The following is a 24,894-nucleotide window of genomic DNA, read 5'->3' on the forward strand; positions in this document are numbered from 1 at the left end:
GTGGCGGGGCTTCACTGCTGACGTAAATGCTAGGCACGTTATGAATTAAAAGTGCGCTGTCCCTGGTTAAAATGTTATGCTTTGCTGAGCAGTGAAGCCAGGAAGTCCAAGTAGCAAAAGCTACTAGCACTGATATGTACCTCTATAGAAAAGCCATCTACGAAAAATGTACGAGATGCGCTTGACGTTATGTAAATAAGCAATCGCGATTGCATCACGCATTTATACAATACTTCTGGGGGGTAGAACAGCAGCTAAGGGCGGAGTTTACAATTATGCTTATGTTGTAGCCAACTTAATAGAGAATTCTCATATCTGGGAAAAGAGAAAGAAACCACAGGCTCACAAAGGCGGAAGGTGATTGAGCAATGAGCTCTGCCAACACTGTTCCCAGCCACAACAGTATATTTGGCTTCATCTTCAGGTGTGGGGCTTTGCATTCTTAAACACCATTCCCCATAGCCTTTGTTCTCTATAGCCGAAGAAAACACAGCACATTATCACCATTTTGTTTACTGAATAATGTTTATCAATTAATCAAACACGACTCAAAATGCACCTCACACCCATCACTAAAAAGTATTTTCACCTATTTGAGCTCTTTATATTTCAATTCAAAGATCAGTAAAGTCATCAGTAACGTTAATTCATAAAATTCTATAAAGCATGAAAGTATCCAGAAAACATTCATAGGGAATTATAGTTTCAGTAAGCCGGCTAGATTTTTCAGGTGATGACTGACATGTATGTCACAATAACTTTTATATGTGTGAGAGCACATTTTAGCTCATCAGTGAAGGCAAGCAACAGTAATGTAATACAGTCTGTTCCAGATATATCAAACTCTGATCAACGTAAACAAATATTCACTTATCGATGCGTGCTTCATTAGGAGCCTGTTTTGGGCTGCAGCCTCCCAGATTTTGAGCTGAGCAACTTTTGATGCTGTACTTTACCACATTACGAGGTTTTTTGCATGGGTTAATTATTATCGGGAAATATAAAAACCGTAGATGAAAGAACAATATTTCAAATCTATCCAAGTGTGATAGTATGTTTTTATGGCAGCGATTTTCCAATAATCCTAATATTGCCGGAAAGGTACAGCCAGTGCTCTAAAAAGCACCAGCCGCTCTTGATCAACAGAGAGCAAAAAAACAACAATAAAATATAATTATTTAAAGCTCAACATACAAAGAAACTTACGAGTGATTTCGTTAAAGCTACTGAGTTTAGCCAGCTCAAAGAGCAGCGAATTTCAGTTCAAGGGTACAAAATCTGTGGTACATGGCCCAATAACAATCCAGTACAATTACATGTTTCAGTTTGGTGTTTTGATAAAAAATAATGTTGCTTTGATAATTAATCTCCCTCCTGGCAACGAAACTTTTTTTTTATTTTTGATGTGCAAAAATTTGATGATACCTACCACAGCTTATGCCGGAGATTTGTTATTCATTAGGAACTGTACACGCTGACTCGCCATGCGCGGTTCTGATGCTAATTCTGGATAAAGTGCGCTGCGAGATGAAAACACTGTTTTTGCTCGATATACTACATGTCTACGGTATTTCCAAGACGCGAACTCGCAAAAAATTTTTTCGACGTAGAGAATGAAATAGTTGCGGACAGAGCGCTACGAAGTTCTTCTACGGTGTCTGATGAAAACGACAAGAGATTATATCTCCGTCACTCCTGAGTGACTGTGGCTTCCATCAAAATATGACTATGCGGATAATGAAAGAAGAGCATGAGATTCGAAGTGACGATTTTAACGTGTGCGTCAATGAGTAATATTGATGAGTCGAAATGGAATAATTAGAAGCGAACCACATAAACACTAAATATTATATGAAAATAATAATGAAGAAACAATTATTTTATGTCTGACGTGATTTCCACATCCCTACCCACAGAAATTTTCAGCATAAAATCTCTTTTTGCGCTTCTTTAAATGATATCCACAAGAATATATTGAGTTACTGGTCTCTTTATTACAGCTCCAAGTTAAAAGTTCTCAGATAGAATTTCTAAATGCTTATTTCGGTTTCAACGCTGATTTATGGTAAGTCTAAATGAATATAGGTTATAGTTATGGTGCAAAAAAAAATAAGGCTCAGAATGTTTCTTACATTGCTTTCGGCTAGCCGCTGAATGACTACGTTTGTTAGTGGGCATTTATTACTTGATTGAAAACCACAACCGATGAGCCTGACTTTCATCTCTGAAAAAGACAGAAGAAAGTGAACCAGCGCTACGGTCATGTGGCGCTCAAGCTTATGTGAAAAACATTTCTCATGATAGCACCGATTGAATGGAACATGTAAAATTTTGAAGTTTTGTGACGCGCACTTGGCTGGAGTAGCAGCCTGCTCTTCCGATACAGTCTTCCACAGAGAGAACGCAAGCAACCGCGAAAGTGAAAAGTCCGACAAGAGAAATGACCAGCGTACGCATAGCGTAACGCGTGTGGCAATGTCCTCCATACGTTTCGCTGCTCGGGAAATCGCCTCGCGTCACGAAAGATGTGTGGCGTTCGATTCCAGTTGAGCCGTTGGCGTGCCGTGTTGCCCTCCGCGTCACTGGTGCAGTCAGCAGGGACCTGGTGCCGCACGCTTACAGTCCGGCACGGCGCGCGGCAACGTTGTCGATGCACGTTCAAGGGAATGCCGCAACACGTCACGACATGGTCAACACGAAGCTGACGGCGATGAGAGAAAGCAGTGACGTGGACAGCACTGAGCTCTCTAGAGGCGTCGCGCTGCCGTGCAGCTGCAAGTCTGCAGAAGTGAGAACAGAGAAAATATATGATGAAGAGCCGAAGGACTTAAAGCACGGTGCGAGATTATATAGCAAGAATTTACCTACAGACGATGCCACAGAAGTGTAAAGCGCCATTCCTTCGTACAATAGCCCGTTCTAATAAGACCTAACTTCAACAGCAACATTACAAGTATCGACATAAGAGCGGAGACATAAATGGGTATTAGCGCCCACAAGTTGTTCATCATCACTTCATGTTCAATAACCTATCACGACATATTCATATCGCTATATAAAAGGGCTTGCCTGCTTTCTCCTGGGCGCTAAGGGCACATCTATGAAATGCGCAGCGAGAACGTGGAAAAATTGTGCATTCGTACAAATCGAGTAAGTTGGTATAGATGCATGTTTTACTACGAGTGCGCGAAGACGCAAAGCGATGCGAGGCCGACTCACCAAGAATTCTGACTTACAACAGGTCTATTGCTGTTAACCACATACACATAGCAAAAATGCACACGCATTTGTGAAACAACATAGTTTGCCGACGCACTTAGTTTAAATATTTGGACGACTTTCCGTCATATATTTGGTCAATAATGATAAACAGTCGACCACGAGTGAGTGTTCGGTGTGCGTCTCGCTTTGCTATTACTTGGTTTTTATTTTCCCGCTGCGAGTTCACAAAAGAGTGCACGGCACCAAGCGAATGCAACTTACCTCCAATTTTCACAACAGCGGGTGTGTAAGACGGCCTTTGGTCTCTTGAAGCCTCAGACAGATCCTGGGGTTTTGTCGTCACCACAGCTGCATGAAAGATGAGAAGCGCATATAACGTTTCCTTGTGCTTGTCATCCTAGCAGAATTCTTCTAAATTATTTCTCGAATGCGTACAGGTGAAGGTGCTGCAAATAATTGCTTAGCATCTCTCTTCTAATATTCACAGTTAATTAGTCACAAACGGTTAAAAAGTTGAAGCAAAAAGCGGACGCGTCTTCAGTACAACATAAAAAGAGTGCATATAGGAAAAATTTTCTATATGCACTTGTGCAATATTTGATATAGTTCAATATTCGATAACGAAAGTCTTCAAGTCCTCTGTATCGTAAAAGCAAAAAAAAAAAAGATAGGAAAAAATACATCGGCTAAGTCGCGTTCCCGCGCACTTCCTCAGGGAGCGTTTAAAAAGCTTCAATTGAAGATACTGCTTAGTTCTTTAGTGCGTAAACTCTTTCAAACAAAAACGTCATTCTACGCCTATTTCCAGATTGTAAAAAACGTCGTTCGTGATTTAAAATATTTGCTGTATAACACGAATCATAGGGTGAGTAAAGCAAACAAAAATGCAAGTTTTTGATCATCTTGCCAATTTACCCCAGCTTTATTAATTGATATTCTGCCGAGTAACTGCAACAAGCGGCATTAGGTACAAATATATCGCAGCCATATCGTAGATTGGTAGAATAACAATATGTTCGTCGCTGTACGATCATTCTAGGAAATAATATAGAGCTATCAATAATCAAAAGTGTTGATAATACTCATAAAATGACATTCGCTATAAGGACTTGTAACAACCTGCATTTTTAAATAAAGAAGACATGCGCGGATACAAATTTTTTATCACACAGTTGACATAGAACACCTCGTCATGATACCCATTAACACTACAGTCAGAATTGTCCAAGAGTTTTGCAAAAGCAGCAACAACAAAACAACTTGTCAGAAGATTTCTTCTGAATAATGCTCAAAGGGCAGTATAGGTTAGCTTGTTGTGTGCATTTTCATCACCTTCAACGATTACCAACAGACAATCAAGCCAAGTAAAGTATGCGGGAAGTTATCTTGCATATTAGGGCTTCTCCTTCACCAGAAATATGTCGGCACTCACGAGGCTATTATTCATCCAGTTACCGAAGTGTACTAACGAGGCCATGTATATCCTTTAGACAGCTAATAGAAGTGTGAGACTTCTTTTCAGAAAATGCACTAACTCGTCCAGCAATGTATTCTAGTAAGACTTACCAGCTTATAACTTTGAAAGGATAGCAGTTTCTAAGCAATTTGTTTACTTTGATAGCTTAAAAAAACTATTGCTCCAATTTTAAACAGTGTGCCTCTTCTGTGAACTGGCGTGATCTACTTACTGGGTGAATCAAAAGACAACTTTAATTCCGAACGCGTGCTGGTTCTTTCACATTTTATGAATCATTTTGATGTCAGCATCGCTTACTAAATGTATGATAATTTGCGCTGGCTAAACGCAGTGGTAAGCTCTAAACAAAATTATTAAGACGCAAGCTTAGCAGTGTGCGCCATGAATTGATTTAAAAAGTGCCTTCACTGATTGATTGATTCATTGATTGATTGATCGATTTTAAAAGCGCTTCAAATAATGTTAAAAATAAGAAAATTTTACAAATCTAGCTGCTTTATACGAATGCATACGCCCAAGTCGATATTTGAACTGCGGCGCTCCTAATTTTAAAAGCTGTACAAAGCAAACCCAAAGCGCGTTTAGTTTGCACTTCCAACTGTGAAAGAAGTTCGCAACTGGCCTTAATGGCTCTGGACTAATGAGAGTGTTCGGAGACACTCACCCCGATCGCTGGGCCTTGTCAGGGAGTTTCGCATTTGGCCGTTGCGCAATTTTTCCGATTTCGCTCGAAATGCCTCGGGCGAGTGTGACGTGGATGACGAGCTGGCTGGAATCTCTGCACCATTCAAAGAAAAGCAAGGGCTTCCTGTCAGGAAAGGCCGCTCGGCCAATGAACCAACTCTTCCCTACCGCTGAATAGCCCAGGTCGTAAAACTCTGTACAATTACAGATAGCTGATTGACTTATTTAATATGTAATCCACGAACGGCAATACTGCTATGCACACCAGATCCTACTGAAGCAGAGAGTTAACCTTACTTACAGAAAGTGTGCTAATCCTGCTACACGGGTCAATTGAAGTGCACTTTGAGGGGCCACTTTGCCACTAGTGTTATTCGTACGCTGTTACACGGGAACGTTTAGTGGCGCTCGCTACAAAACACACTTGCCACTGATTGCATTCGCCACACTCACTTCACCACGATGGAGTGTCTAAGCCTGGGTATCAGTGACTCGAGAATAAATAGTCATTATCCGAAGTGGAGTTCACCACGTTTTCAAAGTATCCTTTTCGTTATTGGGAATGTTGTTATGCGTTGAAACATGCTATACAACAAGAAAGCCACTACGTTAGGCTCGCTCTCAGGCAGATTACAGACACGACCACCACAGGCATGCACAGCACACGCCGTGCAATAACTGAAGATACTGCATTTGTGCATAATGTCTATAATAAGGACTGCTTATAACTGTGACACAATACTAACAAAGGAAGATTTTTTCAAGCAACAAATTTCTGCTCCGCTACTAAATACTCATCGTTATTAACATCATTGTCTCAAGTACACTTCCCTGTCTCGTGTAGCAGGCCGCTTTCATAGAGCTGTGGGGTGTTACGTGCACTAGCTGATAATGACGCTAAGCTTGTCAGCGTGACTGGGGTATAAATATCTTCAAGAAACTGAAGCTTGGGCGCGTTTCTAAGGATTCATTAAGAAAGTAATATCAGTGCGCAGGTGATAACCAAAAAAAAGTGGCTTTGATTTTACTTATCCTGTACACTTCCCTTAATATATAGCCCCGCCGCGGTGGTCTAGTCGCTAAGGTACTCGGCTGCTGTCCCGCAGGTCGCGGGTTCGAAATCCCGGCTGCGGCGGCTGCATTTCCTTTAAAGGCGAAAATGTTGTAGGCCCGTGTGCTCAGTTTGGGTGCAGGTTAAAGAACCGCAGGTGGTCAAAATTTCCGGAGCCCTCCACCACGGCCTCTCTCATATTCATGTGAGGGTTTTGGAACGTTAAACCTCACATATCAATCAATCCTTAATACATTAGCGCAGTTAGTACCTTTCTAACAAATGTAACTATTGGAAGAGCTAAGCAAAAATGTGGAAGAGAGGCATATGTCAGAAGGACATCACAGCACTGACTACGAATCACCGTCTTCTGCAGTCGGAAATACTTATAGCAAAATAACAAAGTTCGCAGAACTTTTTTGTAGTCACTGCCAAGACATTGCCTAATATGTTGCATATGACATTTGTGGCTAACTGCAGTGGCCACTCAAACTGTTTAGTTCTGGTCTAGTTGCGGTAAGACATAAAAAAAAACTAGAACACTAACTATCCACTTCGACATTGCCGGAAATGTTTGCCCAGACGAGTAACAACCGCTCTTCCATGTATACAGTCCTCCTTCAGTGAAACAGATTGGTTGGCTTTTCCTGGCGACATGGTGTATTGGGGAACAGCGGAATGCGAAGGTTAATGCTGCGAAAGAATGGCGTTGCGTATGGTGGCTTGGCTTACGCAAGGACACCAGTGACGAGACAATGTGGCCTCAGAGCACGAGTCGGTTGCGAAACTGGAACCGTTAGTTGGCAAACACAGTAGCGATGACAGGGTCGGGAGCGTGTTATCCTCGTTTTCTTTCTCGATTACACTGTGGTCCCATATGCGCAGTAGTATCTATGCTGGAAACAGTTGTATACGCATAGATATACATACTGAGGCCTCTTTATGATGGGTGTACCTAGGTGCACAACCTGAGGATCGCAAAAAGAATACTAGAAACAGCGGCAACAATATTTCTGTATTTGGCACGTTTTCTCCTTGTGCTCCGCCACTGCTAGATTTCTACAACGCACATTTAGCTCAACGACGAGGCACAGAGGTTAGTGTAATTGACTACTGACCCGATTGGCGCGGTTACGATATCGTCCGCAATGGTAGAGTACTGTGCAATTTCAGGGCGCGATACAGAACCCCAGGTGGTCAGCTATTTGAAGTCACTCGCAACAGCGTCTCTCATGCCCTGAGTCACTTTGTGACGTTAAAACACATAAACCAATGAACAGCCTGTGTTCAAAGTATCGTTTAGCAAACAAAGTTTACCAAGCGATACAACTACACCAAATTGTAACTTTGTTTTCTCATTTGCTGCAATTTTCTGGTGTTAGGACTGCAGACTACAGTGTGTTGTACTTAGAAGGCATTAGAAGGCACTGTACTTAGAAGGCATTTTCACTATAAAAGCAGCTAGTTGCTTAGGATTCATCATGCGTACTTTCGTAGTGCGATTTCACACGGTTTTAATCCAGCCGACTGCATGCACAGGTAAATATGTTGTAACGTAATATAACAAAACGAACCTTTGGTAACCGGACTTTGCGAACACTTTTCGTGTCATCGCAGACACAAACAAAAACAAAGTTTATGCTCCGTGTCTTCGAAATACAAAATTTATACATTCAAAAGCTTACGCCGACTAAATGCATTTTAGTAGTACATTGTAGCATGTCTGCACGTTTATACGCCGATAATAAACTCCCTGTATCTCTTTATTTTTAAAATTACTACCTAAGGGATAAAAAGGCATTACACCTACAATGGGCCAGTAAAATGTCAATTTTAGTGAACATAGCTTTCAATGTTTTTATCTAAGGTGACATGCCTTAACTGTTACTATTATAAATTCTGCGACATCATATAAAAGCGCAACCATATAATCATTATCACATGCCTATTCGACGCAGAGAATAAAAAATAATCGAGAAAAATGTATTTATTCCCTGATCTCAATTAAAAAATATTGCGAGAACCATTAGGTAAGCTGGAGATGTATTATTCCAATTCTCTTGCCACACAAAGCTCGCCAACAAATTGAAAAAAAAAACCTTCTCCGTACAGGGAAGCCATCCCGGGGTTCCCGAAAAAAAAAATCAACGACGACCAAAACCCTCGTGAACAGCCATGCGTTAAGTCCGGGTTGAGCAAGATATAAGGTCCTGTGGTTAGAAGAGATCCAGGAACGGAGGCCATTCATTTTCTCGAATTACAAAGCAACAAAAATTATAAAAAAATGTCCCACACACACGCACTTACGACGCTAGTGGAAAGCAGCGCGTGCGTAAAAAGACATACAAATCGCAGGTTTTCGGCTTTGCGGGGAGTTGAAGCGCGGACGAAGAAGGGAATTTAACGTTTTAATTACGGGAAAAGCGCGAAATTCCTCTCCACAAATCCTTCTTTCGCGAAGGCAAGTCACTCCTCCCCTCTCCCTCCTCCCATCTGCTCCCCAAACAGTGTGCTGTAGGGAACGACCCTCTGAGGTTGCGTGTTATGAATAGGCACTGAGAGTACTAAGGAGTGGACGGTGAAGAGAATAGTCTCAAAAATGGCCGGAGAGGCAAAAAAAAAGCACGTATTGAGCGAGACGTAAAATACAAACGCCTCCTTTGATTTTTGTTTTGTTTTTTGGGAACAGGAGCAGATGAAAATAAAAAGTGAGTAATACCAAACGCTTTTTATTTGTAATTCGCACATGATTTGTTTTCTCTTCCCCTCTCATTTCGTATGAAAAACGCAAGTACAGTACAGCGTGGCTCATTTGTCCTTATTTTCCTGACAGTTCCCGTTCTTTAAGCACAGATGTCATTTTTATTGGGGTGTTTTCCTGCTACACACTAGAAGTCTACGAAAGAGCACAAAAGTTATCGAACGCACGTGCACGAGGCGGCGGTAACATGCGCAGCACAACACACAATACAGGCTCACTCGCGCATACACACACGGACATGAAAGGTACGATTGTCATAAAACATTATGTAAGCGTCTAAACAAACGCACCCCTTACACCACACACACACACCTTCGCGCGAACGAACTTAAACACACGCACACACTGACGTGCGAGTGTGTACTGGCTTAGATATATGAGTACACCCACAGTGCCCATAATCGAGTAGTCATAAAAAGCTTTGCTGGAACTTCAAATGAACGCCAACAAAAGAGAAGAGTGCAGTGGGAGCTAAAAAAATAAACACTTCGTTTCTGCTTTGAAGCACAGAAAATTGAGAGCTGACGTGAATACTGCCGTGGTTCAGGGCCTCGCCAGACCTAAGAAAAATGCGCTTTTAGGAAGGACGTGATGAACGCGTTCGATTATGCTGTCGGAGTGGGCCACCCTTCCTCTTCCTTCGCTTCTTTCGTGTTCATAGGCAGGCCTTCATTTCTGGCACCGTGCCGGCCCTCGCGCGGCATGAGCGGCTCTCTGAGCGTATCCCGTACCGGTGGCCGAGAAACAAAGGAACGTTCTTAGCACCTTATTACCACTTCAACCTGGCAATTGAGAACCGGAAAAAAAAAGAGCTCCCTCCATCACCTTGTGATGACAGTGCTGCTTGACTGCTGTTGACGTCATACAAAAGCTCCTCATTGAAATCAATTTATTCCGCCCAACATATCAGGGGTGAAAGTCTATTCACAGTGAGCTTGGTTTTGAAAAAAAAAAGGCACTGCATAAGTTTTCTAAAGCTACGGCTAGTGTCCTCAAATCCTTAAATCTCTGGCACTTGCTACTGGCTATAGGTTGTGAAAAAAAAAAACTGTACACATAAAGTAAGCGTTTCTAACTAGTCTTTTAAATATCATTTCTTCGATAACACCAAGGGGGGGTTTAGGAGCTCTCGAGAAATCATGACGTCAACAAGGCTGTGAGAGAGGTGTGTGCTAATCCGTGATGGCAGTTTATAGCTACCGTTCTTACAGCCCCTCTTTTTATCACGCCTGTGTGCCCTGTCCTGAGTTCACTTGCAACCTATACCACTGTTTTCAACTTGCCCGACAAAGCGTATAAACCCGGATAATCTGATAAACCTACCTCTATCTCTGTTTTCTCTCGGTCGCGCTGAGGACCCATTTTTTATGCGATAGCAAATATATAGACACTCTCGGCTGGGTTTCGCCGCCAACGTCGGTGTCAACGTCATCGTCATTCACCGTATATGTACACGTGTATATATGTATGAAAACGCAAGAAAGATAACACAGTTCAGAAAAAGACTCCGGCGCGTGAAATTGAACGTCCGAGCACTTGCTTGTGAGTGCGAGTCGTTAGCCACTGATCCACGAAGAAGCAAACCATCAACGTTGGAATATATTTATCTATTACCACTCGCGATAGGCCTTAGAGTATTTTTAGAGCCTAGTTAGTGCGTGGCGGCGTTTTGCTACAAGAATTACGACAGCGCGGTTTTCGTCTCACCGTAAAGCTTGATGGTTCCCTCCGTCTCGCCCAGCGAGTTCTTGGCGACGCAGTGGTACTCGCCAAAGTCTTCGGGTTTGAGCCTGCGGATCACGAGCTGCATTTGGACCTTGTACATGGCGTGTTGCACCGTTACGACCGAGTACTTGGAATTCTGGTGGATGATTGCGTCCGTGTTGCGCGTCCAGTAGGTCACCGACTTGGGGTGCGACTCCAGATTGCAGTCCAGTGTCACGTCGGTATCGATGCTCGCGCCGACCAACTGGTTAGGTATCCATATCATGGGTGCGACTGCAAAAAAAAACATGCACGTTTATTATACGTCGTATCAGTTCTGAAAAAAAAAATGATGAACATAAACAGAAAACTAGACATGTCAGTTACCCATACTTTTTGTTTATTACCGTGACAAGACCGCAAAGCATTGCTGCAATTATAGCTACCCTGCCGTGACACAGAAATAAGGGGCATGCATAAAAGAACATAGTGTGGTGGAGGCTGCTTCGATCCCCAAGTCCTCTCCAACGTCACGTTCCCCTGGAGCTTCGTTCGGGTCACCGCTTGTTTCCCCCGTCCACTGTCATGGCTCAAGAACCACTGCCCGGAACATGCAGCATCCCCGTCCAACAAACCATTCCTGCGTGGATTGTCGACGCCCGGCAGCGCGACCCACCCATCTTCTCTGGTCTTCCACGTGACGACGTTGAAGTATGGCTGAAAGAATACGACATGACCAGTGTTTATAACCAATGGGATGAGCCTCAAATACTTCGTCACGTCGCCTTCTATCTGTCCGATGTCGCGAAAACGTGGTTTTTTTAACCACGAGAGCAGCTTCCCGGATTGGCCTACTTTTGCTCAACAAGTCCGTAGGATTTTTGGGAAACCGAACATCCATTCCAAAGTGTCGAAACGAAAGCTCGATGGGCGTGCCCAACATCCCGGGGAGACTTACACTTCGTACATTGAAGACGTCCTTGGCCTTTGCCACCGCGTCAACTAGGCGATGACAGAAGCTGATCATGTTCGCCACATCATCTAAGGGATAGACCATGTCGTGTTTAACGCTCTGGCTGTTAAAAACCCCACCACCGTTTAGGACGTCATCACCACATGTTAGCATCTTGATGAACTGCAAGCCATTCGATTGCACCCAGACTACCCAGATGCTAGTGACAGCCGGCCTTCCTCGGATGCGGATTCGCGTGCGCTGATTCGCACTCTGATTCGCGAGGAACTCCAAGCGCAAAAGTTGTCATGTGCATCCGCCCCTCGGCCTCACTCTCAATCTGCTAATCTGCGCGACATCATCAAAGAAGAGCTCTCATCCATGGCTGGTGCTCTCCTATAGAACACTACGGTGCCACCAACGCCACCCATGACGTATGCGCAAGTCGCTGCCATGCCTCCTGCCTTGGTTCAGCACGCGCATCCTGTTCCTGCGAAGCCCAACGTAGCAGCATTTGCGCAACACTTGCCTGTCCCAGCGCCACTACCAGCGCCTGTGACAGCTCCAGCACACTACGCCCCCTGGCGCTCGCCTCACCCAATATGTTATTATTGTGGAATTCGGGGCCATATTTCACGATTTTGCCGCAAGCGCCAACAGGACGAACGCCGTGGCTACGACGTTTACGAAAGGGATTCGGAGCCATCCCCGAACCAGTACCAGAGACGCCCTACGACACGTTCTTTCTCTCCGACCTCTCCACTCTCCACACTTCGCCCTACCATTCCGGACGCCGCCGGTCCTGTTCACCTCTGTGACGCTCAACATCTCCTCTGAGACCGCCTGCACCTACTTATGACTACCACTCGGAAAACTAGATGGTGCAGTTTTTGGAGGGAAAGCTGCATCGCTCAAACCAAGACCTCCAGAGGGCCAGACAACTTGTTATTAGTGTATGCGGAAGGGGTACCAGTTCAGGCATTGGTGGACACGGGGGCTGCTATTTCTGTTATTCATGCGGATTTGTGTTCTAAGCTACGTAAGGTTACCACACCTTATACTGGCACTCTCTTACGTAGCGCAAATGACTTCGCAGATACGGCCATCAGCACAGTGCACTGTTAGAGTTTTCATTGATGGGATCCGGCATCATATTCAGTTTGCCGTGCTGGCTTCTTAAGCTTTTATGCTTATTTTAGGATGGGACTTTCTTTCTGATGCTGCTGCTTCTATCTCTTGTCGACAACGACTCATACATATGCGAGAGACGGATGATATCTCCCCGAAATCATCACGTGACCGGCTACGAACAGCGAATGACTTCCTTGTGCCACCTAACCACGAGCGCGTTATCACCGTTATGTCAGACTCCATTGACCATGGTAACGTCCTAGTCAGTCCATCAGCCCATTGTCTACCCAGAGGGATTGCACTTTCATCGAGTCTAGTCCGCTTCTCCAACGGCACCGCATTTATCGCAGTACTAAATATCACCAATGAGCCGAATCTGCTGACCAAAGGCACTGTTGTAGTTTCCAGCGTGGACACACAACCTATCTCTGTAGTGGCTTCGGATACCAGTCTGGTGGAATCACGTTTGATACCAACAGATGCTCCACCTACTACGGCTCTCGACAATACCATCAGCACGGATCTCACTCCACAGAAAGCAGACGAACTACTGGCGTTGTTGTCTAAACATAAATTTTCTTTCGACGTACATTCCACTGCTCTAAGCCAGACTTCTGCGGTGGCTCATCGCATACACACCGACGGAACTTCTATTGTCCGTCGTCAACCATACCGTGTTTCTTCCAGCGAACGCGAGATCATCGACAAGCACGTTGCTGATATGCTCAGGCACAACATCATCCGCTGCTTCTCAAGCCCTTGGTCGTCACCTGTCGTTCACGTACGAAAAAAAGACGGTTCGGTGCGATTCTGCGTTGACTACCGCGCATTAAACAAAGTAACCAGAGAAGACGTATATCTCTTGCCTCGCATTGATGATGCCTTAGATTCCTTACAAGGAGCGGAATATTTTTCGAGCCTTGACCTGCGCTCCGGTTATTGGCAAATTCTAACGCACGAGGATGACAAGGAAAAAACTGTCTTTGCCACACCCGACGGACTTTACGAATTTAACGTCATGCCTTTCGGCCTCTGCAGTGCACCAGCAACGTTTGAACGACTGATAGACACTGTATGGTGGGGCTTTAAGTGGAAAACATGCTTATGTTACCTTGACGACATCGTCATATTTTCTTCAACATTCGAGCAGCACTTGCAGCGCCTGGATGAAGTTCTGACGTGTCTCGCAGCTGCTGGCTTTCAGCTCAACACCAAGAAGTGCCACTTTGCTAGCAAAAGTAATAAAGTACTTAGACATCTCGTCAGCAAAGATGGAATCCGGCCTGATCCCGACAAGATTGCCACCATTCTTCACTTCCCGGTGCCTCAACGCGCCAAAGAGTTCCGAAGCTTTCTTGGCCTTGCGTCATACGTCCGGCGCTTTATACGAGACTTCGCCAGCATTGCCGCACCACTTCACCAACACCTTTCTTCGGGAGCATCAAACGTATGGTTCGACGAATGCCAAATGGCTTTTGACACCTTGAAACGTTCCCTCACGTCTAAGCCAGTGCTTTGTCATTTTGATAACTCCGCGCCCACTCTCCCCCATACTGATTCCAGCGGACACGGACTCGGCGCTGTAATTTTGCAACGAACAGAGCGTTATGGCGAACGTGTGATCGCATACGCTAGTCGCACCCTCACAGCAGCAGAGAAAAACTACACCATCACCGAGCAGGAGTGTCTCCACGTTGTCTGGGCCATCCAGAAGTTTCGACCATACCTTCACGGCCGCCACTTTACCGTCGTCACTGATCACCACGCTTTGTGCTGGTTGTCGACGTTGAAGAATATGTGTGGACGTCTGGGTCACTGGATACTTTGTCTCCAAGAATACGAGTTTGACGTTACCTACAAATCCGGCACGAAACACAACCATGCCAATGCTTTTAGCCGCTGTCCTTTACAATCCTCATCAGGAACTCCTGGCCTGTCGCCAACTGTGAGTGAACCCATCAAAGAGTCTCCGTCAGTTCATTTGCATCCCACCATTTGCATCCCACCAACGCAGCGACACTTACTGTCGCTCTAGAATGCAGCGCATTAAAGGCTCCTCTCGTCCTTCCGACGCCCGCGCCTATCGACAGCGCCGACGCCCGCGCCTATCGACGACTGAAAACTCAATCCTTTACCGCTTTGTCTTCCACCCCGAAGGACAGCGCTAGGTTCCTGTTCCTCGTTCCCTAAGGGCGCACATTTTGGAGGCGTTTCACGATGACCCCAAGGCTGGTCATCTCGTCTTTCAAAAAACCTATGAACGCATCCGCAGTCGTTTTGCCTGGCCTGGGCTTTCCAACTGCGTAGCGCGATATGTTGCGTCCTGCTCGCTCTGCCAACGCCGCAAGCGACCCACTTCCTCCCCAGCCGGTCTTCTACAACCTCTCCCGTGTCCTGACGCTCCCTTCGATGTCATTGGCATTGACCTCTACGGACCACTACCAATATCTGCTAGCGGCAAGCGCTGGATTGTCACAGCAGTTAGCCACCTAACAAGGTACGCCGAAACAGCTGCGCTTCCTTCAGGATCAGCAGAGGACCTTGCCACAATTTTTCTGGAGGCAATCTTTATAAGACATCGTTGGTTGATTGATTTGTGGGGTTTAACGTCTCAAAACCACCATATGATTATGAGAGACGCCGTAGTGGAGGGCTCCGGAAATTTCGACCACCTGGGGTTCTTTAACGTGCACCCAAATCTGAGCACACGGGCTTACAACATTTCCGCCTCCATCGGAAATGCAGCCGCCGCAGCCGGGATTTGAACCCACGACCTGCGGGTCAGCAGCCGAGTACCTTAGCCACTAGACCACCGCGGCGGGGCTTATAAGACATGGTGCACCACGCATCCTATTGAGCGATCGCGGTAAGGCGTTTCTCTCGAAACTATTCGAACAAGTCATCCACGCATGTAATACGATTCATAAGACGACATCCAGCTACCATCCCCACACTAACGGCCTCACAGAGCGCTTCCGTCGAACTTTGACCGACATGATATCTATGTATATCAACGCCGACCACACCAACTGGGATACCATCCTGCCATTCGTGACTTTTGCGTACAATACCGCTACGCAGCGGACCACGGGCTATTCCCCATTCTTTCACTGATATGGCCATCAACCGACATCTCCGCTCGACATCTCCTTTTTTGACGTCCCTGTGAACCTGTCATCGTCTTCGATGGAGCACTTAATCTCTCGCCTGGCCGATTGTCACCGACGCGCCCACCTCAATACAGAGGCAAGCCAACAAAAGCGGAAGACTCGCTACGATGGCATCCACCGCGTAGTTCTCTTCAATACTGGAGACGAAGTACTGTTGTGGACCTCAACGCGGGTTCCCAGCCTGTGTGATAAGTTTCACTCACGTTTCATCATACCCCTACGCTATAGTCGAGCAGACGTCTCCTGTTAACTATCGAGTAACCCCTGTTGTCATGCCTTCCGACGGCCGTTTTCGTGGTACGGAGGTGTTTCACGTGTCGCGCTTAAAATTATTCGTGCGATATACACCACCGTCATAAACAGCGCCCAAATTGCCGGTTCGGAGCGAGAAAAATTAGTGTAAGCACAATATTCACTACGTTTGACCTTCATCTTCTTCATCGGTATATAATCATCATCATCACGAAAAACGTCGTCTTCGTTCGAAGCGTTGATCAGGCGATTCGGCCTAATAAACGCCGTCGAGACTCCAACGCTGCTACTGTCTTACAATAGTTGAAGAAGCTGAAGACACATTGCCGTCTTGCGTCTTATAATATTTTTTGCTAACATAGTATGAAGTTAGGAAAAGTTTGCGGAAGCTGATCGCAGCGAGTAGAGCTTCTTGCTGGGCTATTGTGTGCATACTGTACAAACTGACCATAAATTGTCATCATTTAGATTAAAAACAACAACAAAGGTTGTGGAGTCATTCTAAGATGAGAAGTTGAATGTCCAGCGAAGCTGTTTGGCATAAAACACCGAAGTCGCACACAATTTCTAACTATAGCCAATCACACGCACCCTGAAACTAAATCCCAAATGCTTCTCCAGCTAGTACCTTTGAATTAACTAGCTTCTTCGAGCTTGTAAGTTTTTGCAGCGTATGTATTTATGCCATGACGTGTGTCATCTTTTATTGTGATATGTTTCATTTCGAAAGCCTGCTTGACGGCATAGTACAATGTGGTGTCACAGACACACATAGAAATTAGCTTCAAGTAGCAGGTAGTTTAACGGTCCGTGAACCCAGTGATCATGACCGGGTAGTCAACCAGGCCCGCGGCCTGTCGTTCGAAGGAGGAGAAGACTGTGTAAATGCCGGCCCGAGCAAGACCAAAGCAAGTGTGTCGCGGATTATGGACTCTCGAAATGGACACAGTATACCACAGAAGAAGTGGTCCTGTACCATCATTTTAACTTTTAGTATGTAGAGTGCCGCATCTATTTCTGTGTCACGAAAATTTCCACTCACTAAAATATGGAACGCCCTGGCGACCTGCATTTTCCCGGTTAAAAAAAATAAAGAGGTACGTGCAAGTCAAGCAAGGCAGCGACATTGCAATGGTTGTAGCTACGCTTGCCTTTTCCGCTCATATGAATTCTTTTCTTCCGTTTTCACCACCATAAAATATTGCCTGTATGAACTGACTGCGCACAGAGGCGATTGTAAGAAGTCAGGAAAACGGTCTGAATTGTGTAAATCGCCTGCTCACATCGTTAGTCAATTGGTCAAGACAAAAGCTAGAAAACAGGAAAGAAGAAAGTTAACCACGAATGTAGCTATACTCGACATTGGGCTACCTTGTATTGGGGCATTGGCAAATGGATAATAGAAAGCTTAGAAAGAAATCACGAAAGGAAATAATTTATAAGCCAACACGCTGACACATGTGGGAGTGCAGGGCTACTCATAGGCGTTCGCACAAGTCCTAATCACTCAAAAACTGAGTTGTGTTGTGCGCAGGAAAATGCAACCATGGGCACAAATCATGGTATAAGCTGTGGTACATATGTTCTAGGGTATAATTATAGCTATACTAAGCCATGGTATAACTAATGGGGCAGGGGGGTAAGAAAATATAGTATAAGTTGGTAACTTGTTAATTAAGGATATGAATCAAGCAGTCTAAATATACTAACAAGCTACTTACGTGTGAGCTTGAAAAATGATAAAAAAAGCTGCGTAATGAGAAAAATGACAGTTTCTATCACTATGAACAGAAATGGTGATATAAATATTGCGAGTAAATTTTCACCGAAGTCGAAAACCGAAATATTCTACACACGTCTTCCACAGAAGCAATGCCTTGTTCGCTTTTGAAAATTTTTAGCTGTACCTTTTTACTATGAGAGTAAATTTTTGTCTATTTCCTGTACTGTTTCATGAGTATACGTGCTTGGCATAAAACTTAAATGTTGCAGGGCAGATGTCTCGGCATCGGCCAGTCATCGCAGCGAAAGGAGCGCCACGTGTGGGGCGACATCGCGAATGTAGGATTGCAAAACACGTCGGCGGCACGAAGCCACATAGCAGCAGTGTAGCTGCACTCTTTTGCTTTTATGTTTTCACCAGCACACACTCTGTGGTGCGCCAAGCGCTTTCTATTGAAGCATCTACCTCGCGTATAAGGTTGGACGATTCGTTACCATTAAACTCAAGGCACTCTGAAGGGTGTGTAAGAAGTCAACGACACCCTCCTTATCTCCTGCTGATGTCACCGCTGCGTAAAACATCTTCGATTACGCCAAGGTTACGAAAGCGCTAGCAATGAGAAAAAGATGATTGGAAAGAGGAAGAAAATCGCCAAAAGTATGCTGGACGAGCTAGAGGCATAGCTTAACTTTGTCGTTTAAAAAACATTTCAAGATGTCTGATATTAGGGTGTCTTCTCGAATATTGCCAGATGGTGTTTTCACGGATGCGTGAGAATCGTAGAATATCTTGGAGAACAATAGCTTCGCAGGAAATAACTGCAAAATACGGTGGAGGTTCTGTGTCATGAAATAAAATATTAGAGGAGTGACATACACGATTGACTTTTTAGTGTTTTTTTTGCAAACCTAGAGCCCGAGCAAGGTGCTTTCTCGTTGCCTAGCGCACTCTAAAACAGGCTGTCCGAGCCGTTACGATAGCGCGTTTTGACACACACGAACATGAACGCCAGCTGGCAACGCGAGAGTCGCCAGTAGTTTCAGGTCAAATTGATTATTTCTCCAGTGATGCCGCACTGCACGCCACTAACTGCTGTTACAGCTGTGCATATAGGAGTCCCACAGTTACAACTGTTGGCCCCATGTGGGAGTAAGCTTCACTTTTATAAACTTAGTCGGTATTATAATCAAAATGAATTACCATTCCGACCTTCTACGAACGTTCAAGTTAGTCGAGAGAGTTGGAGGAGGAAGGGGTAGAGGAAAGAAAGGCAAGAATGTCAACCAGGCGAGCGCCCGGTTTGCTACACTATATTGGGAGAAGGAAGGAGCTCAAGGTTTTCAAAGGAAATAGCTTTTCTTGGTATACTTCAACGCAAAAATTTTGATCTGTCTGTCTGCCTGTCGACTTGTCTGTGCGTCACCCGAAACGGCTAAAGTTAAATCACATCCGCTGTGCCAACCAGTATTGCTCTAATTTCTGCGTTCATACTTGTGCGTATTGTCATTTGAAATCAATTATTGCGCATATCTGAGACACATCAACACACCATATCTGTGGTGTGTTTCTTTATACTACAAAGGCATACATAAGCGTTTGTAAGTACCGCTGTGTTTATTACGCCACGCTGACAATACAATGCTATGCACAAAAAAGGCCAATTTTATTAGCAAGAGTGAGCTAGTGGTGCCCATTATGCAACTTTTTTTAGCGCGCGCAAAACTCAGAACAAAGAAAGAGAGTTGGTGCCTCCGAATACAGCTTTGTTACATGTGAAACCAGAGTGTTGTGCATTTTAGTCCAATATATACAAAGCTATTCAGGATAAAGTTTATCCTACGCAAAATACGAGGATATGGAGCTAAACTTTCTACACCAAAGGCTGAAAGGTAAAAGGACGGATTCTTTCACTGCTAGCTTTGAATGTAATCGATCCTTAAATATGCGTACCTGATAAATGTGACATTTCTAACGTAGCTTCCAGATATCGTGCTATCAGACGCATTAGAACGCACAGATGTTATATGATTGCAAGGGAGATGTCCGAGTAGGCTACTCACTTTCACAAAAAAAAAGCATTCGTGCAAATAACGTGACTGATTGCATCTTAACACAGCTTATGTTTTCCCAGAAGTGTGTGTGCCTCACAGCATCGTACCTATCCCCACCATGCCAAATGGTCACAATTCAACACTGAGCTAAGCAGAAAGAAAGATAGGTAATATGTGCATATTTCTTTCTTATACTTTACAACTGTGTACCGATACCGGATACTGTTTTCCTGCCACGCCTGATGCTATGCATACCACAGGTAAAACAGGGCTTCTATCAGCCACCACAGGGCGCGCACACAACGAAAAAGAAAAAAAGTTTTTAGCGAGAGGAACTTGAACCAGATGTTGCTGCGGCCACCCACAATGGCGATATCGGCAAACTAATCCATTATCAACGCGTTCGTCAGGCACAGGGTGTCCACTACAGTTAAAATCAACAGCGCTTCGACTTTTATCACTATTATTAGGTGTACGACTAAATAATAGCACATCAATGAACGTTTTGCATTTATGACCTTCCCGAGTTCCTGGCGAATTTGAAACTCGGTAAGCCAGCCCTACAACGTGAGTTATACCGTGCCTCGCCGTAGAAATGCTCTCAGTCATTAGCAAGCGCATTGCTGAAGCACCAGAGCACCCAGTAGAAATTAAAAAATTAATAAAGTAGAATTTCAACTAAAGGAAAACGACAATAACCCTTTCGTCTTTTCATGTCACGTTTTCGAGCACTCTCTACAGCAGCTGGGTTTACGTGTCTACGAAAGCGTCGTTTTTCGACGCTCCAATAAGATTTTGTGAACGTTTTTTTTTTTGTTGCCCTTAAACGAAATGGGCATGCGCGAAACGTTTACGCAAAGACATAAAAAAGCAACCGAGCGCGATATCAAGACGTGCTTAAAATCTTTATTCTCGTTTGGGATGCGCGCTAAGGCTTATCTCGATTCCTACGACGTTCAGCCTGCGAACGGCAGAGCCAGGGGATTTGGGTGCCGACTCTCTCGGGAACGACTCAGCTGCCAGGCTTCGCTCGTCCGTTCGCAATTTATTTTGTCGGAGTTGGGAAGTGCGGCAAACAAAAACAAATTGCAAAATTAAACACAAACTTATCTCGCTCAAGAAGACAACCCATCAGCTTCAAACGCCGCGTCTTCTGCACACACTGCGAAATCGTTTCAGCGATTCAGATTACCCTTTTTCTCCTTGCGCTATCTGTACTCGAATTTTCGCGTAAAGAGCTCAGAAGATGGGGTAAATGCGAGAAAATACATTTTCAACGATTGAAAAACCAATACCTACTCAACAATTAGCCACTGGCTAAACTTGTATGCTTTTAATTTTCCTCCTTTCTCTGTTCAATGGCTTATCGACGTTGAGCTTGCACAAAACAAACCTTTTTCACCTTGTTTTGAACCATTTAATTGCTCTTCCCAATGCTTGCTTCTTTTTAGGAAGAGATAAAGCGAATTTACACGAAAGAGGATGAAGTGGGAATCAGTGTCGTCAATGGTCGAAAAATGCACAAAAACACTTCTGTTCTTATATTGTTTTTCTTTTTCTATTACGTGTTATACACTCAGGGGCCATGCGTACAGAAAAAAATTGCATTTACGTTATCCATGGCTGAAATTATCTCCTCGCATGCCTAAGTACATCACTGAACAGCCACGATAAGTCAGGGAGAGTAGTTGATCTCTCCTCGCCTTTTTTTCGTCTTGACCAGACAGGGGTTCATCTAATGGCGGTAACAATAGCAATTTTTGTTTATCTTAACTAGATCGACACTTCTCTTGCTGCTCTTTTGACGAATACAAGTCCACTCGTTACGATGGCTGTAGTGATATTCACAATTCAACGAACGTTTTAATTTCTTTATTGCACGTTTTTAGCCGTTCGCTGTCTTCTCTCACAAGCTGTCATCTCTAATGTGGCTTCTAATTTCCATCTTCTTTTCCGTACGCTCGCTTGGCGTTTAATATACTTGGTTCGCCTACAGTTCACGAGTAGTAGTTTAGCACCAGAACCGAAAACGCTGCAAGAATAAAGCGGGGAGCTGGTGGCGCACTCACAGCTGACTTCAAGGATGATCCGCTTGCTGACCGAGGGCAGCACACCGTTGGATGCGATGCACAGGTAGGCACTCATGTGCAGGCGGGAAACCTTGGTGATATTCAGCCAGGTGCCTTTCACCGATGAAACTGCAATCATTAACAGGCCAACGGTGAGTGAAAACCTTCATCGTTCAAATTGCGTTCAAGTTATGGCGTCATAATTGGTTGGCCCCTCGATAGCTGATGAACATGCCCATGAGATCAACTAAAGGACAACGAGGTATCAGCTTAAATGTCAATCTATTCAAAGGAAGGAAGACGAAAGAGAGGAGATGCAGGAATGTTAACCAGTCTGGCATAACTGAAATGCTACCCTGCACAGGGGGAATGAATGAGGGATGCTGAAAAAAGAGTAAATAAATAGAAAAAGAGAGAAGAAGCGTTTACGCACATACATAACGTCACCATGCAGAGCGGGAATTTCGTGCAGTATACGGCATCGTTAAGAGTCTACAGCCACTCGTGCAAGTCTGTTAGTCTTAAGAATTTTGACCAAGGAATTTCTATATCTATTACATTTAAATTTCATCTTTTAATCAATTGTACATTTTGATTTCTCGCGCGCCTAATGTCTGCCTACGTGTGTAAACAAGCTGAATAAGCGAACGTTATTAACTTTAGGGCAAAGCCAGGAGGATTTGGGCGCCGACTCTATTGAGAACGACTCAGCTGCCAGGGTTCGCTTCTCCATTCGCAATTTATTTTGTCGGCGTCGTAAGGTGCGGCAAATAAAAAAAATATTAAAATTGTAACAGGAACCTTTTTCGCTCAACAAGGCAACCGCTCAGCTCTGAACACCGTGCCTCCTGCACACACAGTGAAATTGTTTGAGCGATTCAGATTATCCTTTTTCTCTCTGTGTTGTCTATATTCGATTTTTTTGCGTGAATAGCAAAGAAGATGAGATGAATGTGGGGAAATATATTTTCAACAAATTTTCAACACGTCTTCACTGTCGATACATGCCACATCTTTTTTTTAATTAAATGTATGTAAGGAGAGGTTGGTTTCAATGCGTGGCGCCGGCTACTCCTCATGCCACATCTTTCATATCAGCGCGTCTCGACCATCGTCAGAAGGTTCCGGTGCCCAAGAGTAACACAATTTCCCATTCATTGTGATTTTTGCCGATGACTTCTAGGGAATGAAATCAGCTTCCTGGCTCTATGACAAGCATTCCCATACAATTTTAAAATTACTTCTTATATAAATAAATACCTACATTTAGCCTTTGTGAAACTTTCTGTTTTGTTCTACTGCGAAGCACTTTGTATATTTACTGTCTGTATTATTGTACTTACGTTCTTTTTAGGTTATATGCTGTGTAATATTTGTCAAGTTTAATATATTTGTACTAATATATATGCATATATGATCCCTCTCCTCTGTAATGTACCTTGTACCTTGAGGGGAAAATATAGTGAATAAATAAATAAATAAATAAATAAACCGTCAGATTCTAATGTTTTCTTTCGCTATGTTTCAAGAATGCTACGGTGACTCATTGGTACGCCTTTACTCATATACTGAACTAAAACCACTCAACCACAGTTCATGGTATGTATCGGACTGCAATCATATCATCTGAGAACTTAGACTTCGCATACTTACTGCAATAGATTTAAAGTGACAGGACAGAACCTTCACGCTCATTTCATTTTCATTTTAACAAGGATGAAAGAAAAAGCTAAAAAGACAAAACAAGGCCTCCTTCATCTCCACCGCCGCTCTCTCCCCCAACTGCTAAAGCCGCCATGCTTCTCAAAATAGATGAAGCATTATTTCCTAAAGGTTACCATTTATTCAATAAGCGAGCACCATTATTACAGTAAGCGAAAAGGAAGTTTTTCGAGCATGCTTCTGAAACGGAGCCAGGCTGGTCTGGAACCTAATTAGAAAACCTTATAACGTTTCTTAGTGAGCATGAAGGCGGACGAAATAATCCTCAATAGACCACAAACAAAAATTCAAAATGAAGCTTCAGTCAAAGTAAGAGACCTGCGGCATCTGTTCACATTATATTTGACTCGCTTCCTGCCATGCAGACAAGACACGACTTTCCTCCACGAGCAGAAATTCATTTATGGCTACTTCTTGGGGAGCGCGTTGCAGACCACGTTGGTGTTAACCGAGTTACGCTTCCATTAAACACTAAACCCGACCCAGCTTGCTTTTGCTTCGGTGCAGTGATTGAACAACCGCTCGCCACACGTCTGCGTAACAAGTCTTTATTTTTTTTATTCTTAATCATCCCTGCAAAATTCCTTGGATTAGTAACCGCAAAAGAAAACGCAAAAATAAATTACGCCATGCATTACATGCTTTCATCTGCACCGGTATTCAACGCTCATTCTTTCTTCCTTCGCGGTGTTCGTAATTGCGGCATTAAGACGTGCCCTGCTTTTCTTTCGTAGAACGGCCGGGGGATATCTTTGTGCAAGTCTCCAGAGCTGCAAGAGTGACGCCGTAGAAGTTGTCGGCAAACGAAGACTGCCAAATTGTAGCGCAAAACAAAGAAGAAAAAGAGTAAGGAACGATTCAAATAAAAATGCTCGCTGCTCCCTCATAATCGCGCAGACCTTTTGTTTCAAACCCGGTGTAGGGA

General features: G+C 44.2%; 1 protein-coding gene across 1 annotated transcript in view; it reads right to left on the reverse strand.

The window, feature by feature from the left end:
* Window positions 1-9: 9 nt before the first annotated feature.
* The window catches only part of LOC142814681 (lachesin-like), a 182,772-nt gene continuing 157,887 nt past the window's right edge, over window positions 10-24,894 (reverse strand). The window contains exons 5-9 of the mRNA XM_075893848.1: window positions 22,248-22,376; window positions 10,903-11,193; window positions 5,364-5,477; window positions 3,484-3,570; window positions 10-2,780 (exon numbers count right to left, since the gene is read on the reverse strand). Coding sequence (XP_075749963.1) covers window positions 2,680-2,780; window positions 3,484-3,570; window positions 5,364-5,477; window positions 10,903-11,193; window positions 22,248-22,376 — 722 coding nt within the window. The 3' untranslated portion in view covers window positions 10-2,679. The remainder of the gene's footprint in view (window positions 2,781-3,483; window positions 3,571-5,363; window positions 5,478-10,902; window positions 11,194-22,247; window positions 22,377-24,894) is intronic.

Source organism: Rhipicephalus microplus, chromosome 1, assembly GCF_043290135.1.
Source record: "Rhipicephalus microplus isolate Deutch F79 chromosome 1, USDA_Rmic, whole genome shotgun sequence".
Lineage (NCBI taxonomy): Eukaryota > Metazoa > Arthropoda > Arachnida > Ixodida > Ixodidae > Rhipicephalus > Rhipicephalus microplus.